Source organism: Myotis brandtii, unplaced genomic scaffold (assembly GCF_000412655.1).
Source record: "Myotis brandtii unplaced genomic scaffold, ASM41265v1 scaffold28, whole genome shotgun sequence".
Taxonomy (NCBI): Eukaryota; Metazoa; Chordata; class Mammalia; order Chiroptera; family Vespertilionidae; genus Myotis; species Myotis brandtii.
In genome coordinates this window covers 729,114-749,674 of record NW_005360676.1, presented here as the reverse complement: position 1 = coordinate 749,674, position 20,561 = coordinate 729,114, and the positions used below count along the sequence as shown (strand labels likewise).

The following is a 20,561-nucleotide window of genomic DNA, read 5'->3' as shown; positions in this document are numbered from 1 at the left end:
AAGGAAATGTTTTCTTAAGGGAAAAAGAGAGTAACGGAGAGTCTTTGAGTGGGGTTACGTCATGATCAGACTTGCATTTTTAAAACATTATTCAGCAGTAGGGAGAATTAACAGAAGAATTTCTAAATATGTAAAGAAGCTGGTTAATGTTTTTTTGAGCATCACCTACATGAAGGTGATAGCTGACGCTGTAAGAATGGATATCAGAGGAAAACTAAGCTTGCAACCAAAATAATCTTGCAAGAATATGTCATTTCCCTAGTTAAAGTTCTTTAATGGCATTCAGAATCTTGACTCCTTTCCATAGTTTTCCTATCCTTGTATCCTCCTTAAACCGATTGCTTCAGGACACTGGCTTTCTTTCTATTTTCAGAACTCTCCAACCACTCCTCCTCAGCTGACCGCCTATGGTCTGGGCAACCTCTGATCCCGGAATGCTTTTCTGCAGATAGGCACATGGCTGATCCCGTAATGCCCAGACTCAGCTAGGCACATCTTCCCTGATAAACACAATCTAAAGTAACCAACTAGTTGCTTGAACTCACATGACTCTATTTTCATTTCTGCCATTATTTTATTTTATTAGTTTGATTGATTTACTATCTATTTCCAGTTTGCTGAACTAGGATGTGAGTTCTGCAAGAGTAGAAAGCCTTTCTGTCTTCACCCCTGAATTGGTGCACCTTGAACAGTGCATGAAGTATGTCAGTGAATCAAAGAACATTTCTATGTTCTTCTTAAAGTATAGAGGTTAATTATTTTTTTAACGGAAAGTATATTTTCCTGACATTAAAAAGGATAAGCTTGTAGGGAAGTTAGAAAAACTATCACACCTAGAGGAGCCTAAGGAGACATGACGATTGTAATATTATGTATATGTAATCAATGTGATATCCTGGTTAGGATCCTAAAGCAGAAAAAGGACTTAGGTAAAAATAAGGAAACCTGAATTAAACTATGCACTTTTAACTAATAATAATATATCAATATTGATTAATTGCAATAAATGCACACCATAATATTAATTATAATAAATAAAATAAATTGTAATAAATGTAAATATGAATGTAAGATATTAATAATTGAGAGAATTGTATGTATAGGGGGGATATACGAGAATTTTCTCTACTTTTCAGTCAATTTTTCTGTAACTCTAAAACTGTTCCAAACATATTCTTTAGTAAAAAAATAAAAAGGAAATGCTTATAAAGAGTTAAAAAAAAAGAAGTATATAAATTAAAACCTGAAAATCTACATATGGAACAATAACTCCCACCTCAACCAAAAAGAATCACTTTGACAGTTTGTTGTATTCCCTCCAGACTGGTAAATATTTACACAGACACACAAACAAATGCCATCACTATAATGATGCTGTTCACTGTTGATTTTTGCTTGCTTGTTTGTTTTTACTTCATAATATATCACACCCATCTTTCTAAGTCAAGATCTACCTCATTCTCCCTGTGGCTTGAGTATTCTATTTTTTGGTGCAGCAGTTTACTCAATGGGTTTCCTACTGATGTTTTGTTGATATAAACCATGATACAGTCTACCTTGTGATCAGCTCTACATGTTGGTTCTTTTCAGTAGTACAATGATACCTTATTTGCCACTAGCTAATCCCAAAGTTTTGTGTGTGTTTTTCTAGGCAAGAAGAACAACACTACCTTGTGATTATATGGGAAAACTTATAAAGAAACATTACAAAAACATGGGATTGACTTAAAAAGGTTTTCCCTGGTAGGATATTTAAGAGGCTGATAATGATTGCTTTGAAGGAGGAAGCTGAATGACCAGGAGAGAAGTACGATGTAAAGTTGCACTATGGATCTCCAAGGGAACGCCACACAGACACAGCACAATGTCAGTGACATACCCCAGAGTTAGTAATGCAGTTTCCCTACTTTCTAGATTTTAAACCGTGTAAAAATGCTTTCTGAGAATGATTTGAAATATATATTTTTTAATTCTTTAAGCAAAATGATTGCCCTCAGACTATAACTAACTGAATAATTACAAACAATATTAATCTGTACATAGGGTTCAAATGTAACCCTACGGCATAAATCTATCTATGGTACGTTAGTACATCAAACCTGGATGAAGATATCTATCTGTATCATTAAATAAGAAAAAAGTATTTCTGGTTGCATGTACGAATGCTAGTTGTCCCATACTCTTACCACTGGACACAATGCCCAGCTGCAAAGCTATACCTATTAATGTAGGGTTTAGCTGTGCAGAATGATAGTCCATGGAATATGGTCAGAAGTAGTTAGGTAAGACTTCTGTGAAGTTCTAAAAGAGATGCATCTTTGGTTACTTGTCATTCTCCTTCTTCCTGCTCAGAGATTAGCATGAAGTGATGATTGAAACCTAAGTAGCTATCTTGTCACTGAGGATAGAAGACCCATGTGCTAAAGATAATAGAGCAGAAAAACATATAAACTTTTTTTAAATGTGTTTTCATGCTAATCCTGAACTGTCATGTCTGCATTTTTTTTAAATACTAGAGGCCCAGTGCAGGAAATTCATGTAGTCCGGGGGGTGGGGGGCGTGTTTCCCTCAGCCTGGCCTGCACCCTCTCACAGTCCAGGAGCCCTTGGGGGATGTCTGACTGATGGCTTAGGCCCACTCCCTGCAGAGGCAGGAGAGACTCCCACCACCGCGGCTACGCTAGCAAGCCATGAGCCTGGATTCTGGCTGAGTGGCGCTCCCCCTGTGGGAGTACACTGACCTCCAGGAGGCAGCTCCTGCATTGAGCATCTGCCCCCTGATGGTCAGTGCACGTCATAGCGACTGGTCATTCCACTGTTCGGTTGATTTGCATATTAGCCTTTTATTATATAAGATATTTTTATTGATTTCAAAGAGGAAGAAAGAGGGAGAGAGAGATAGAAACATCAACAATAAGAGAGACTCATTGGTTGGCTGCCTCCTGTATGCCCCACACTGGGGACCAAGCCCGTGAAACCCAGGCATGTGCTCTTGACTGGAATCGAACCTGGGACCCTTCAGTCCACAGGCCGACACTCTATCCACTGAGCCAAACCAGCTAGGGCTGCATTTCTTTTTTATGTGTGAGGATAAAGCCCTGGTTTGTTCAAATGCCCACAGTTATGTTTTGTTACTACCAGCTGTACAAAATTCATACATTTGATAAGGCAAAATAGCAAAATTATAACTCTGTTGGGAGCGGTACTAAAATATCATTTGTTGGGTTCCAAGCCATCAGGCAACTACTTTGCTGCAAATTACCCCTTAAAATTTCCATTTCTTTTCTGACCTGTATCAGAAAAGTTAATGATACTTCCAGAAAGCAAGATCTTACATCTGTAATACTATTTTTAATATCTTTTTTTGTATTCTGGTTAGCTATAATTCTGGTGATCATAAAGCTGTTAAAGTAATGGCAAAATAAATAGATGTATATTCTCTTGTTTGCATAGAAATAATATCTATTTATATTCTATGTATTTAAAACTTTTCTGAAGGTAAACTCATGTTCAGAAAGTAAGGACCATTTGAATAGATTTTAAATAAACAGTTTTACAATTAAGTAATGATCCAGCCTTTAATCAGGAATTTATAAGAGAGAAGAGTATACCACCTGGTAAAAAAAAAGTGAGAAAATACTTTTGTTTTAGATGAAATATTTTATTTAAAAAACAGAAGGGCTTTCTTTTTTATTTTATCCTCATTAAATTACTTCCTGAAGCTTTTGAAAAACCATGTATATACAAACAGAAGCCAGGATTTGTTTATTTATAGGAAATGTGCAAAACAGAAGAGACAGTCATAAATGACTTTGTAAAGCAGCCATCTTTTCCTGGCCTGACACATTAACTACGGGAATTTTGAGAGATTTCCAGAATGATTTTCCTTGCACGTCAAAGCAGGATTTCTATCACCAACATCTGTCATTGTCCTCTGGATTTATTTGAATCATTACATTTATAAACTGACCTGTCCGAACTCCTAAATAATACCTGTATAATTTACTATGCTTGCAGTACATATGGTTTTATAGACTTTTGAGTCAACAAATGCCTGATAACAGCATTTAACGATTATAACTTATAGAAGAAAATGATAACTTCTTGATCTAAAGAAAACTGCTTTGGATTTGTAGACAGAAGTCACTTTCTTTGATCTCAATGTCTTTTAGCAGTAGGCTCAGGGCTGAAGAAACATGCAGGGTGCAGATTTCTATTTTCTCTCTTTCTGACACAAATCAAGTGCAGATTTCTCAAGCTGTGAAATATATTAAGTTCACATGGTTTTAACAAAGGGTTACCAAACCTCTAGAACCTGCTGTGATTCAAACTACTTTCAGATGTCCTTTTAATTATATTAAATGAAAGTTTGGGTTGGCTTTGATGCTTATGGGCAAACATTAAAATCTCTTGAAAGAGCTGCTAAGAGCACTCCCTGTTGCTGTAGTTAATATACTACATTGTATGCACACTGCTAGCCAATTTATTCTAGCCACTTTAACAAGTATAGCCAGCCTGACAGGCCACACTGAAGAGTATCACGAGTCAAGCAAAGCACAAATCATTAGAGCACTCCGAAAGTTGTTTGACATGCACCACGGAGCTCTTTGTCACACAGCCAATTAAGTGACCAAACAAGGAACTCGAAAATACTCATTAATTTCTTCGTAGCAGTATAAATGGAGGCTAGAATCCTTCTTGTCTTATACACCAAAGGCACACGAGTAAAACTGGCATAATTCAATTTGCACATTGTCAAAAGAGCAAGGAGCAACTTTGGTTCACAGTAAGTCTGGATTAAAGACATAAAAAGGGGGACGAATAGGTAAAAATGTTTAGAGAGTACATACAATAACAGATATCCAGGCCTTGGAATTTTTAAATTAATCAACAGCTGACATGACTTTTATCCTTGAAAAGCTGTATCAGCATTTCTGAGCAGATCCAGCAGCACGTGCCATCACGTCCTTCTCTGTGAAACCTGACCTTGAGCAGACTCCTGGAAGCCACCCTCTCCAGGTCCTCCTCCTTCCTTAAGGCTGCTCTTGGGCCTCTCTTGGGTTTCTCCTCTTCTCCCTGACCTCTTACTGTGACAGTGTCCTGGGGCTCAATCCTAGATTCTTTCCTCTTCTCTCCCTACACTCACTCCCTTGATGAATTCATCTAGAACCTTGGTTGTAAAGGCCACATAAGGTGAACAGTACCAAATGCTTATTTCAGGCCTGACATTTCAGCTGAACTTCAAGCTTGTATATCTAACTGCATATTTAACATCTAGATTGCATGCATATCTAAGAGGAATCTCAAAGTTAACATGCCCCAAATAAAATTATGTTTGTGCCCTGCCCAATAAGATAACAAATTAGAGCATCTCAATATATGGTGCTTCATCCTTCACGTTGTTCAGACAAAACACTTTTTATCATTTTAAGTTCGCTCTTTCTGATACTTCACATATAATCCCTTAGCAAATCCTATTTGTCCCATTTAAAAAAAAAAAAAGCAGAACGTGAATAATTATCTCAGCATCCCACACTCATATTCCATTCCAAGTGGTCAACCTGTTTCAGCCCTTAATTTTCCTGCTATAATCTACTCTCCACTTTTTAAACTTATCAGGTCATGTCATCCCTCTGGTCAGAAACCTACAGTGGTTTACATTGTTTTTCTGAATAAAAACCAAGTTGTCCTCGCAATGATCTATCAGACCTGGGGCCTTGTCACCCCAGAGAGTCATGCCCACTTCTCCTTCACTCTGCTCTGGCTGCACTGGCCTCATGGAACACCACAGGCATAGTTCCCCCTCAGAAACTTACTTTCTTTCTGTTAGAATTTTTTTTCTGCATATCTGCATAGTTCACTCCTTCACCACCTTTAGAGGTTTGCTCAAATATCACCTCAGTGATGTATTTCCTGCTTTTGTAGGAGAGAAGAATTTGTTGCTCAAAATATATTTCTCTAACATAATAATTTTTTTAAGCTGGTTATTTTTAAAAAACAGCAGACATAGGAGAAGCTCTGAAAACTGAGTAGAAGAGACATTTACAGTTATAAAGGAACTCTCTATTGTAAGGGTGTCTCCTTCTCTGTACCAGGAAGACAAGGATGACTCAATCTCTAGAAACTCTTACCCATGAAGAAAACAATTACTTAAATCTACATAGAAACCGTGTCCTTGTCTACTGTGCTTTTCTTGGTTACTTCCCATGACCGACTCTCCTATTGCTTTTAGCTGAGCATGGTATTTAAGGTGATGGTTTCAGCCATTTTGGTGAGTTACTCGGTTCTCCCATATATACAGGACATATACATGTTATTAAACTTTTGTTTTTCTACTGCTAATCTTTTTGACTTGATTATTAGACCAGCAAAGAACCTAGAAGGGTAGAAGAAAAATATTCCCATCCCCACACTTGGTTTTTTCTCCTTACCATTTATCATCATGTCACATACCATATATTTCTTATACTTAGTGTATTGTTTATATTCTGCCACTAGAAATTTTACCGTAGGAAAGAGAGCAGGAGTTTTGCCTGTTATGTGCACTGTATTCCCAGTACTGATAAGGTTACTGGACACATGTGCTCAACTATTAATTCTTGAATATTTTTGTTGTTACTAGTGTGTGATATTTTTCCAGTTGAAGACAGAGATTGTTTTGGCCCTGCTGGTACCTAGGAGAAAGATTTCTAGTGTATAATTAAGGTAAAACAAACAAAATCAATAAAAATAAAATGAGCAAATTATAGTTCCAAATTGAAATTTAAAGAAGGGCTTGCTTCAAATACCTTATAAGCTTTAAAGAACACACAGGCCATCTTCCTTTAAAAAAAATAGGAATGAAAGTAAGGAGAAAGGAAGTTAGAAAGGAAGGAAACCAGGTGTGTGCACACGGGCACATGTGTGTGTGGACAAAGGGGAAGATGGGCACATGCTCAGTGAGTCAGGCTGACACAGGGAAACTGCCTGTCAGTCAAGCCTGGGACCATGGATTGGCTGGAGTAGGCAGGGCCACTGCAAGACAGCTAACATTTTGGAATATATAAGCCTCTAAAGGAATGAAAGTAAGGAGAAAGGAAGTTAGAAAGGAAGGAAACCAGGTGTGTGCACACGGGCACATGTGTGTGTGGACAAAGGGGAAGATGGGCACATGCTCAGTGAGTCAGGCTGACACAGGGAAACTGCCTGTCAGTCAAGCCTGGGACCATGGATTGGCTGGAGTAGGCAGGGCCACTGCAAGACAGCAAACATTTTGGAATATATAAGCCTCTAAACAAAGGAATTCACTCTCGTGGGTTGTGGAGCTCTCTTGTTCCTGCTTCCTCGCATTTGCCCTCACGTTTCCTCCACAGTGATGTGGCCCTGCAGACGCCACATGCAACGGACTGGTGGACTGCAGCTGGGAACACAAGCTAAGCCAGCCTCATGCTGGATTGGGCCCAGCTCCAACATGGAGTGGGAACTCTGGACAGTGGCTCTGATTCCAGCTCTGCTAAACTTCTTCCTTGGCGGAATGAAAGGAAATGGGTCGTTGAAAAGTAAGGGGTTTGAGTCCACAGAAGTAAAGCTCTCTACAATACCTCATCCTCCCATGCAAGTTTCAAAAAATTCCTTTTCTTGGGATATCACAAAAACCCCACTCCGACCAGCAACCGGGGGGGACAAGAACCTCTCCCCACTGATAAGAGATCTAGCTAATTCATAAAATAGACACTGTACCTCTAAAAAATTGAAAACCAAATGGATTTAGATGGTCAAAATCAACCCTAGACGAGTATTATTTGTACAAGTGGAAAGGTCATGTTTTTAAGAATCTCAATGACTAAACAATCACATATTTGTAAATCTAATACATAAAGTGCTTCAAGTATGTTTCATATCTATTTTATTGAGAGCTCAAAATATGCTCTGAACATAGAAACAATAGGACACATAAACAAGTCTTTAACATTCAAATAGACTAAAGTTTAAAGTATTGTTCACTCTATAATTCATACAATAATGATCTACATTAAACCAAACAGAAGTAATGCCATGTATTAATGAGCACAGCATTTCTGCTTCACCAATATTCTGTGTGTATTTGGTGTTATCAAGATGTTTAGTCAATAGCTGAAACATTTACTCATAGCCAGTCAATTATAACCCCAGGAAATCAGCCACTGAATAAACTGTGCTATTAATTTTCCATCAGAGATTTGTGTTTGAATGACCATGCATTTCATAGATGTAAATACTGAAAGGCTAATTATCTCCAAGGTCCCATTGAGGAGATGACATAGATTGCAATAAAACCCATCCAAAAATTGCTCAAAATGATCTTTAGCCTTCAGTGCTGAAGAATGCTTTCATTTCTCTGTTACATACACGAAGAGGATAGGTCACTTATACACGGAGTATTAACCTCCAAAAGCAATTTTCTTTCCCAAAACCTTAGAAAAATAAGCTTTTAACAGTTTCTTATATACAGAAATTCACTATTTTACAAAATATAAAGTAAAAGCTTATCTTCCTAATATCTGTTTGATATTCAAATTATTATTTTTCCTTTTAAATGTCTCTCTCACAAAATATCCTCATTGTGACTAAACTGATATGGTTTAGTTTCTAGACTGCCAATACAAGAACCAGAAATATGTATCTTGTGGCACCTCTCTTTATAAATGCAACTGGCCTTCCCCTTTAAAATGTTGTGATACAGCCTGACCGGCATGGCTCAGTGGTTGAGCGTCGATCTATGAGCCAGAAGGTCATGGTTCCTGCTCGGGGCACATGCCTGGATTGCAGGCTCCATCCCCACTAAGGGGTGTGCAGGAGGCAGCTGATCAATGACTCTGTCTCATCTGTCTCATCATTGATGTTTCGCTCTCTCTCTCTCTCTCTCTCTCTCTCTCCCTCTCTGAAATCAGTAAAAAAAAATATTAAAAAAATAAAAATACTATGATACTTACACATAAAGAATAACGTTTATCGGTGCATAGTTTCATATATTTTCTTCTTTCCTGCCGAAGGGGAACAGAATACACCACCCCAAGTTGTTCACACTGGCATGTGGATTATTTTGAGCTCAGAGCAATCAAGACCTAGCACTCAGGAAAAATTTGACCTCTCCCTTAACTACCTAAAGAATTTAGATAGGAAGCCTGTACCAGGAAGAGAGCTATTAACAGAAATAACTTTTTTTATCTGAAAGACTTGTCTACACGGCAGGGCAAACATCTGTTTACCAAGCATCTGTGCTCCTTATTCTCCTGTGGATTCCACTCCTCCCCGTGGAAGCCCCAGGGCCCATCTCTTTGCTTAGCCCAGGATGGCATATAAACCTCAACTGCAGGGCTACCTTTGAGTGGCATGTCTTCATGGGGCTCCCATGCATACATAATGAACATTCTTTTTCTCCTGTTAATCTGTCTTATGTCAATTTAATTATGAGGCAGCCAAAGAACCTAGAAAGGAAGAAGGGAAATGTTTTTTCTGCCCCTACACTGCCTTCCTGCCTTCTTTCCTTTCTTGTAAAAGGAACTATAAAGCTTGTTTCTAGGATTTTATTTTTTCATACAGAACTCATAAATATGTGAATGAATTTTACCTTTCTTAAAAACAAACTACAACATGATGTGATGAAAAATTACATTTACTCTGGGATTAACATTGACAATGAGTGGGAAAGTAAGATAATGGCAGCATATGTTGAATATTCTGCTATAGAAGCATGATATCCCAAGTACCCTGAGCTTTCTATTGCCTTACATGATTTTGATGGTCATTTTTAAATATATATTTCTTTATTGATTTCTGAGAGGGAGAGAGAGATAGAAACATCAGTGATGAGAGAGAATCATTGATTGGCTGCCTCCTGCACGCTCCCTACTGGGGATGGAGCCCGCAACCTGGGCATGTGTCTGGCCTTAATCAAACACAGGACCCTTCAGTGGCTAGGCGGACGCTCTATCCACTGAGCCAAACCAGCTAGAGCTTGATGGTCATTTCTGAATTACTTGCTACTTAAATATTAACTGGCCCATTAATGAAGTTTTTTCACATACACCTCCATGAAGAAATTAGAGAGTCCTATATCACACCCAACTCACCTTGCAGTGATGATCCACATTCTCACAACCCAAGTTGCACCTCCTTCTTAGTCTGTGTGTCTCTTGTAAGAAGGAGCATTGGCATGGCCGTATCTTTTCAGCACATACCCTTTCACGTGATTTTTCTTTTCCCACCCTTCCTGCCCACCCTGAAATCCCTTTAATGCAACAGTGTTTATTATCATTTTTTCTCTCAGATGCCCACGCATGCTACCACCAACAGAGACAATTCAACAACTTAACACATTTATAAAAACGCAGAAAGTACCTGGACATAGGCTCTGCAAGAGCGCTCCCTTTTCTGAAGCTGAATCCAATAAGACAGCAGATTAAACACGGAATAGAAAAAACAAGTTAGTGACAGAAGGAACAAGAAAAATAAAAGAACACATCTACACAAAACACCTTATTTTGTTGAGCACCACTTTCTAGAAGAGAATGAAAGCTAAGCAGCAGCAAAATGTAAGCCATGGCTTGTAAAATAGTGGCCAACACACTTTCAGAACAGCCCACGTGAAAACTGGATGGTGTAAAGCTGTTAATGATGGAAGGAAATCTTGGAATCAATTTAGTAGAAATTAGTAAAAATCAACATACTTCATTCATTGTAAATGATTAATTTCACATCAGGTTAGTTACTAATTCATGGGCCACAAATAAAGACATATGAAGTTAAGTGACAAAAATTGGGAACCCGTTTTTCAAAGATAGGATGTCGTTTGTGGTTTACAGACTATGTAGATGGTTAATATGCAACCACAAACTTTGTGTTCAAACATACAAAAAATTCTGTTTACCTGAAAAATAGAAATGCCCATTCATTATGACTATTTGATTCTAAGGGACAAATACCAAGAGGTAAGTAACTTCTGATTAAAAGAATATGAACAATATCCTGATTTATCACTGCTTTTATAATTCCCAAATAATTTCTTTTGACAGTTTTGACCAAATAAAAATTTATACATTTTAGAAACTTGTGTGGGATAAGAAGCCCGTTTTTATTTATTTATTTATTTGCATATACAAGGATGTTTTACTGACCAAAAGGTTAACAGCAAGTCATGTTCAGTCCCAAACATCCCTACCCTTCCTAAGAAAAAGAATAATTAATAAGCTTAGTTGACCTGTTTCAATAAATGACCCAATATTTTACAAATTAGATTGTAGTTTCCCTTCTCTTTCCTATTTTTTCCCTTCAGTAGCCTTGATTGTTGATGGAGAAAATTACTCAGTTTTAAGAAGCAGTTACTGTGATGCCTTTTGTGTGGCTAACACTGAACTTTTTAATGCATGCATTCTTCATGAGCACAGAGCAGTTACTCCTCTAAAGAATTAAGTGAGGAATGAGTGCGAGCAAGGTAATTGCCAGTGCTGTCATTTGGATCATTGACTCGCATCTCGGTTTTGCAGGACTCTAAAACCCTCCAGAATTTCAATGGTGGAGCACAATTAATTTGTAAGGAGTTGGCTTTGCAAATATGATGGGTTATAACTGCTTCAAGGAACAGTGGGAGTCATAGGAAATGAGAATAAGCCAGCAAGCATGTGAATAACCTTTGCCCTCCCATCTCCTTACCCCACCATGCAAATTAACATATGACAGACCACATTATATAAACAACTGAAAAGAGCCAAATGGGGGGAAAAAGGAGCACATTAAAAAGCTTCCCAGATGGAAATTTGCCCATTATGTCGTTATTTGATATTCAGAGGAGGCAAGCTGATTAGCTGTAGCCAGTTAGAAAATGACATTAATTGCCAGCTTTACCTGATACTGTCAGACAGCAGCACCATTTTTAAATAAAGATACAAAGTATCGCTATAACAAGTAATGTTATGGATATGTAACATTAATAGAAACTACTACTTGCAGTACATTATGATAACAATAGCTGGCAGCAATATTCATTAATAGCATCCAGTCAGCCTGGGTAATAACACATTAAAATCACAGCATGCCCAGATTACACAGGCAACTGTGGAGCATATTCTACCAGGGGCTTGGCTTGATTTCATCATGGATTTAAGTGACAAAAATAATTCCTTTATGCTCAGCATGAAAAAAAAATTCTAATAATAATTTGTATCTAATAGATACAACTGAGTATGTTTTCTGATGCTGAAATTGCACAAAAGTCTTTAGGCTTTCCTATACCATACCGTCACTACTGTAAAATAGAATTGTAAATTCAAAATATATATGGAGAGGTTATTTACTTTGGGGGAAATTAAAAGCTAAACAGGGCCATAACTATAATGAAATAGTGACCTGAATTGTCTATGCAACTAGCAGTGCACTTTAGAATGATCTGATTTTATTTGAAAGAGAAATGAACCAAGGAAGTCTCACTGCCTTCACTGCAGCTTTAAAGACGGGCATAACTGAGGTCCTTACCTTGTTCAAGCTGCGAGCAGCACTATCTTTTCCACCTGGAGTCAAGTTCCGGAGTTGGACATCCAGGAGGCCCACCAGCTGGTCCATGGCACGGACGGAGTAGGTGATGTCTCCAGCATTCAAATGATTCCTGGTTTGTTCAGCCAGCTCTCTAGCAATGTTGGCAGCTGTCTCTCCAGATTTCAACTGCAATTTTGAAAGCAGAGTAAGAAGGAAAACCATCTTAAATAAGTAATTTTATCGGTCTCTGCGGATAACTGTTTTGCATAGAAGTTATAATCATTGAGCCAAGAAATAGTTATTCAGCTCCATCTTCATCTGGAACATTCCGAGTTTTCCTGCTAATCCATTTTTTTTTCTTACAGTACCTGACTTGAAATTCATGTCTTTATGAAGCTCCTCCTGAGGAATCTTACTTCAAAAACTTGTTCTCACCTTAATTAGCCATTTGGGTGGCTAAGTCTATTTGCTGTATGATTTTTCTCTGTGAGCTTCTAAATTGGATGTTGATGAGTTTGCATTATGAATCCCCAACCATAGTCTAAGTTCTCAGAGGCAAGGAAATTTTCCATTGTGCCTAATTTGGAACTTAGTATACAATGAATACGCACAGGCTGCTACACTGTGAAAATTTTATTCTAAATAAAATCTCTGCTTTTCAAAGTGGTCTTCATCTTCTTTCCTACTTAATAAGAGATTTTGCTCCCAATGCACTAGGTAGCAAATTATTGCTGTTTCTAGCATTTTCCTTTTCTGAAACTGTATGCTAACTTTTAAAGTCTATTCTACAAGAATGTATCGAATTGCCAAAAGGCCAAAGATATTCAAAGAGATAAAGGCTAATCCCATAATCATGTGAACAAATCAGATAGCTCTAAGTAATAAGGAGGTAGAAATATCTTGCTCTATTATAACTTAAATATATTATTATTGTCAGTATTTAGAAAAAGTGTGTGTGTGTGTGTGTGTGTGTGTGTGTGTATGTTTTCCCCCTTTTTTAAGTACAGTCCAATACAGAACTTAGGCTCACAAATGGAAAGGTCCTCTCTTTTTAGGGCAATCTCTCTAATGGATATTCAGAAACCTAAAAAAGAGCACAACTAAAACTCCCAGTCGTGCCCTGGCTGGTTGGAACTGTGCACTGAAAACCAGGTTGATTCCGGGTCAGGGCACATGCCCAGGTTGCGGGTTTGATCTGAAAATGATCGATGTTTCTCTCTTTGTCTCTCTCTCTCTAAAAAATTCAATAAAAACAATGGTGAACAACATGGTTCCCAATAACATAAGGCGCTTACATACCAGGGAGGGAAAGGGCCGTTAATAAATTAACTGCAGAAGTATTTAATTTCCGTTTTATGGAATGCAATACAGAATCCTGGTTTAAGGGCATTTTAACCTGGTGTATGAAGTTAGGGAGTCGTTTAGGAAATGCTTCTCTAAGGAAGAAGGTTTCATTTGAGGTGGGAGGGGAAAGAAGAAATTGGGTTGAGATGAGGGTAGGGCCTCCAGGCAGAGAGCACAGCTTTTAGAAGGGAGGGACATGGAGGCTTAGGGGAAGAGGCCAAGGGCCCAAGGACACTGGGATGGGTGTAAGCAGCTGGGGAGGTGAGCAAATCCTGAGCAGGATTCAGAGAACTGTGCTAAGAGCAAGTTAAGGTCCTGAAGAGTCTAAACAAGTAAGGAGTGGCCTAATCAGATTGGTCCTGAAAACCAAACTCAGGAGTTAGAGGGTTCAGGGTGAATGAAAGGAGTCCTGCTGTGAGGCCACTGGGTAGCAGCTGTTGTGATGAGGGTAGCAGCAGAGATTTACAAGTACCTGGACAGGCCTGCTGTGGGACTGGAGATGGAATGGGAAGGAAGGGAAGGCACCAAGAGCTATGCCCAGGCTTCTCCTGTCCCCGGACTCAATGGTGGTGCCCTAACTAGATTCCCCCATAGCCTCTGTCACCTGGACATTCATGGCTCAGTTACAGGTTGCCTTTCCACACCAGGCCTTCACTGACCATATTCTTTCCACTGGCAACCGGACGCTATTCTACTGCCTTTCTGATATTCCTATTTCCTTCTCTCACCACTGTTGTTATGGACTACAATGACCTTATTTCCAGCCCAAAATACACACATATCTTTTTAAAAATATATGTTTTTATTGATTTCATAGAGGAAGGGAGAGGGAGAGAGATATAAATATAACTGATGAAAAAATCATTGATGGGCTATGAGCCCAGGCCTGTGCCCTGACAGGGATTCAAACCTTGATCGCCTGGTTCATAGGTCAACAATTCAACCACTGAGCAACACCAGCAGGGCTATCCACATCTCTTTCATTTGCCTCAAGTCTTCTATGCAAGAGGGCGAGATTGAAATAAAGTTATTCTACATATCCTAGCTTACAGACATCGTGAAAATGTCTGGCTCTAACATTTCTTTTACTAAACTCTTCTAAAATTATTTCTCAGAAATAAGCACATGCACACTGAGAAATCTTATGAGTTTTCAGAGGATTAGTAAACTAATGCTTATAGGTACTGAAATGGTGGGATTATAGCTAGGATTAAATTAGGTGAGAGGAAACCCTGCAGCTTTAGTAAAGTATAATAATTATAACAGAGATGGATAGTATTTACATTTCAAATATTTACACAAGTGAAAACAATTTTCTTTTAAATAAGCTTGACACTTTATGAGATTTATTACATCAAACATTAATTGAGTGCCAAAACAATTCAGAAAAGCGTTACTCCTAAGCATTTAAGTGTATGGCTGCTATTTCACTATTTTGCTATAAATTTAAGTCAAGTAGGTATGTAAACAAATGCTTCTATCTTACAATTGAAAGAAGGTTAAATAAGTTTAAAGTCTTGAAAAGCCCACCAAGCTCTGATAAAATTAAGAAGCAATTTATTTCCCTTTCATATTAGATCTACAGAGTGAAAAGAATGGGAAAATTACAACCTAGGTGATAGGATTCAACCTAGCCTTCCAGGGCAAATAACTGGCTTACTTTACATTGCAAAATAGCAGCAGTATTTTTTAGATCTGCACATCCTTCTTTTAAAATTACAGGAAGAACCCTATTTCTCCCAAAATCTGCCAGTAGCTTGTGTACAAACAAAAGAGATGCTCCAATTTGCTAGAAACAGAAAGACTATTTCCCAGTGCCAATTCAGGCATTTCTTTTCTGTATAATAGTTGGACCAAGTAATGAAGTAGGAAGCACGCCTCATTTTATGTGTAAATATGGAAGCTATTCAAAACCATAATCCCATAGAATTTTACACTGAAAAAGACTGGAGAGATTATGCAATGCAATAAACTCCTTGAAGGTACCCAAACCAGAAAATATAAACTCCTTTTTTGAAAATCTGAGTCTAAGCAAGAGATGTAGCTGAAGCCAGAGGCTGTGCTTTTCGTAAGCAGTCATTAAGAAAGGGGAGAAATAGGATATTTGCTACTTATGTTTGAGAAGACAGAGCTCTGAATTAATTGGTTGGCTTTCAATAAAAACAGAAACATATTTTTAAAAACATTAAAATGAAGATGTACCTATCTATGTTTCCATCCATCCATTTATTTTTACCTGCCTTCCTTCTATCCATCCTACCATTCATGTATCCCCCCACCTACCAGTCTTCCTCCCTCCCTCTCCCTCCCCTCTCTATTGTTGCTGGGGTAAAGGGTGCTGTACAATTTTTGCCTTTCCCTTTCTGTATAAATTATGCTTTTTATTTCATCTCATCATCACAAAAGTATTCTGGCTAGTTTGTTTGTAATAAATTTCTTCACGATAATTCTGACTTTTCAAGGCTTACATTTTTCTCTAGTGAAATGCAATCTACTCTCTATTACCACACAGAGTTTAATCTATAATGTCACCAGTATGTAAGTGGCCCGAATTCATTTGTGAGTTAGAAACCATCAAGATTCTTTGCCTGTTTTCTCCCTCCTGGCCTGACTGCAAGGGAAAAAGCATGGCTCAATTCTTATAGAAATGAAAATATAAAGTGTGCTCTTCCCAAGTACAGTAAGCATCCAGGTCCATTGATTTGTATACTTGCTGTCTATAATGCCTGAATACGCGAGTCAACAGTATGATCCTCCCCATGGTATAGATGACCCAGAGCTGTTCTTTCCTTTCATGTCCTCAGGACTCCTCAGAGTACCATGAAGCCATAAAGGAGAGGTGCCTCACACTCCAGGTTACATTATCCCACAATACTTGGGCAGGAGAACCTGAATACACTGTTTAAAGAAGAGAATGACCCTCTCCTTTCTTTTTTCATTTATGCTTTCAATGGGGATGAAAAGTCTTCCTTTGCTTTATTATTTATTTTTTAATTATGAATTTATTGATTTTAGAGAGAGGAAGGGAGAGGGAGAGGGAGAGAGAGAGAGAGAAACACCAATGTTGAGAGAGAACCACCAATGGGCTGCCTCCTGTACGCCCCTTACTGGGCATCAAGCCTGCAACCCAGGCATGCGCCTTGATCAGGAATCAAACTGTGATTTCCTAGTTCATAGGTTGATGCTCAGCCACTCAGCCACACCGGCCAGGCTGTTCCTTCACTTTAAAAGCCTGCAGTTCACAGAACTACAATAGAGGAAGGAGGAGGCATGAATCATTAAAGATGCCTGTTTCACTTTATTTTTTCAATATGACATTTAGAAAATCCATTAGAGAAAAGTAGGGAGGCCAGAGCAGAGGACAGGGCTGGGACAAGGAAAAGGAAGAAGGGAGGAGGTGGGAGTGAAGGGAGAAAGGAAGAGTAGGTGATGGCAAAGAGAGCTGGAGCAAGAGAAGGAGCGAACACAGACAGAATGGGGAGGCGGGCAAGGAGACTAAACAAGGAGGGAGAGTGAGGTCAGAGATTTACTCCCCTACATCTCTTTTTGAAAAAGTGCTTGAGACTAGGCTGTGTCTCATGTCTATAGGTCATCTTTCCTCTCAAGGACACCTTACTGCCATTTTTTAGTCATTCCTTGGACCCAGCAACCACAGGCCTGGGTTAGGAATAGCTCTACTCCTATTATTAGCTCTGGGCTCCCAATCAGTCTCTTGCAGTTCACCTTCGCTCCCCCAATACCACTGCAAACCCTCTTCCATCTGTTTATTGTCTGGACTCTGGCCCTGAGGGAGGAAATGAGCAAAGGTATGAATTTGGAGGAAGATGCTTTGGAGAAAAGGGAGAGAAAATACAGACAAATAACTCCTTGAACACTGCATACTCATTATTCATTGGAAGTTTCCAATGTTAATATCTAAAAGCGTTGGAGCTTTGTGGCAAAGAAACCTGTGCAAATACCATTTATATTCAATGAGTAGCATAAACATTTGGAGGTGCGAGGGACACACCAGGCAAAAGGGTAGAAAGTGAAGAGAGACTAGGTCAGTGAGTATGTGATAGAAAGGCAATCATAATTTATTCACAGTTGTGGTGGCTGAGCATGAAGTCTGGGTAAAGGCAGAGCCAGCTAATACACCAGCTAACACCGACCTTGGGTTAGTTACATAAGCCGATTTGTTGTGCGCCAAAGCCTCCTGTTATACTTTTGAAGATTTTATAAATTTATAATCAAGCTAAGGTAACATTATAAATTCCAGTTGCCTACATTCTATAATCCTAATAAATTTATAACATAGCATAATGTTGAAGCTCCATAGGATTCGGCAGACATGCTCTGGCAGAATGGAACATATTTGTTATAAAACAAAAGCACCCCATCCATAAATCAAATGGGCAACAACAGCTGTCTGGTCTTTGTAAGGAATTATCTCTTTTGTCCTAAGATTAGCAGGTCTGCGGAGGAAAGAAAAGAATTAAGCATCATTAAAGTCACCCAGTAATTTCTGCAATGAAATAGTCCAACCATATTCAGGAATTGTCTTGAAAAACCACTCAGCTTTCTAGGTGAATTATTACTGAATTAATATTAACCCCTGGGCTAAGTACGTAGGGAGTATTTTTTGAAAGACGCTAATGTAAGGAGATAGGCTACTGAACTCTTAATCTGATCACATCCAGCCAGAGTTATTCACCCTGGGGTCTGAGCTACACTGTAATAAAATCAAAGGACATAAAAACTGTGGCAGGAACAGTGCTGAAATTGGAGGAGCAGCATTATGAATAGCAACAAGGATGGAGATGCATATGTAAGAGGGTAACTAGAGTCAATGTAACCACTGTTCTTCCATGATTTAGGGTAAATAGATAGTTACGGCTGATCTGCTAAATGATCTGCTGGGTAAGATATTTATGGATTATTATACAGTATATTATTGAGGATCAGCCTAGTTAAAAACAAATAGAGAAAAGAGCAAATGGCACAGACAGGCCTTTAGTAAGGCCATCATTTGTAATATTTCTCAGGAAAAATCTCTTTCAGAAATTCCCTGGCATAGCTAATGTGCCATGGAAGGTCCCTCCATTTTGGGAGTGCATAAATCCGCACAAATTGCTATAATAAGGATTCATCCCATAGCCCTTTTGGCATAAATGCACATCTGGTCTCTGTTTGTAATGAAATCAATTCAAAGCCCCACAGTGCATTAATAATAAAAATGTTCAACATATTGCAACCAAATAAGCTCTGCAAACTTGAGTCTGCAAAAGGCTGTCACACGTGTGTATACTTTTAACACTGATAAATGATTAGGTTACAGAACATTTATCAAACAGCTTAAGATTCCAAAAGTAGACTTTTTTATTGTAATTTTTATTTCCACAGGAAAGTTTATGTGTATGTATGCCAGAAGCTTTTGCTTGCTTGATTTATAATATCTCTTGGACTTTTTTATCTGTAGTTCATAATACCACAGAAATTGTATCCTATATAATAAAAGTCTAATATGCAAATCAACTGAACAGTGGAGCAACCGGTTGCTATGACCACACTGACCACCAGGGGACAGACACTCAATGCAGGAGCTGCCCCCTGGTGGTCAGTGCACTCCCACAGGGGGAGCGCCGCTCAGCCAGAAGCCAGGCTCACGACTGGCTAGCGCAGCAGCCATGGCGGGAGCCTCTCCCACCTCCACGGCAGCGCTAAGGAGCAGCGAGCAGGTGTGAGGTAAGGAGTGAGGGGTCCCGGACTGCAAGAGGGCACAGGCCAGGCTGAGGAACCACCCCTCCCCCAGTGCATGAATTTTGTGCACCGGGCCTCTAGTTAATAATAAAATTATTAGGAGTAGTACTGCTTGGCTTAGAAGAAGTTCTCAAAGTTGCCCTTTAAGAACACACAATTCCAGAATTAGTTTGTAGACTATCAGAGGTTGTCATTCAATCTTAAATTAAATAAAAATGAAAGAATATTTCCACTTTTTTTTTTAAAATCTTGACTCCTGTTTATAATAGTGATGATCAACAACACAGGGTCCAGGTTTGGTAGACCTTCCTTGTAGGTCACGTGATTTACCTTCTGTGTGATATGGTTGATCCAAGGGGAAGAACAGTTGCTAAGATCTGGTCCTTGGGGATCCCAGATTCCATCAGGAGCCAGGCATAGATATGTTGATACTCCTAAAATAATGAGAGAAATAGGTCTGTTTTAGAAATTCAAACCATTTTCTCTACCAGGACTGTATATCCATGCTATGCTGTAATATAAGCAAAAGTAAAAATGAGATCATTACACTGAGATAATACCTATCATAACACCATGCCCAGCACCTGGCAAGCAACTGGTTAGGGAGAAATGTAATACAACAAACAAAAATATTCAATATTTTTAAAGCACTCGCTGGCAACTATGCCAGGTACGGGAAAAACTTCATGAATTCGATAGATGTGGTACCTGTTTCCAGGGAGCCTACTGCGTGATTTTCAGAGGTAATGGAATAACCGAGTCTTACAGAAATCAGTTTGCAGATTTTTTAGGAAAACAATGTGGGAAAGGGCATTCACTGAAAGTGGAGGAAAAATATGCTGTGTTTGGGTGACTTTGAGTGTTTTGAACTGAGGTCTACAGGATAGGGGAGTTGTTTAATGGAGTAGGAAAGGTAGGCAAAGCCAGATCATCAACTCCTTGTCTGTCTTGTGTGGGTGCTGGAAAAATCAATGAAGATCATTAAACAGA

At 38.8% G+C, this 20,561-nt stretch overlaps 1 protein-coding gene across 1 annotated transcript in view; it reads right to left on the bottom strand.

The window, feature by feature from the left end:
• Positions 1-20,561, bottom strand: part of ADGRL3 (adhesion G protein-coupled receptor L3) — a 765,791-nt gene that overhangs the window by 123,030 nt on the left and 622,200 nt on the right. The window contains exons 11-13 of the mRNA XM_005868883.2: positions 19,902-20,005; positions 12,489-12,674; positions 10,359-10,397 (exon numbers count right to left, since the gene is read on the bottom strand). Of these exons, the coding sequence (XP_005868945.1) occupies positions 10,359-10,397; positions 12,489-12,674; positions 19,902-20,005 (329 nt within the window). The remainder of the gene's footprint in view (positions 1-10,358; positions 10,398-12,488; positions 12,675-19,901; positions 20,006-20,561) is intronic.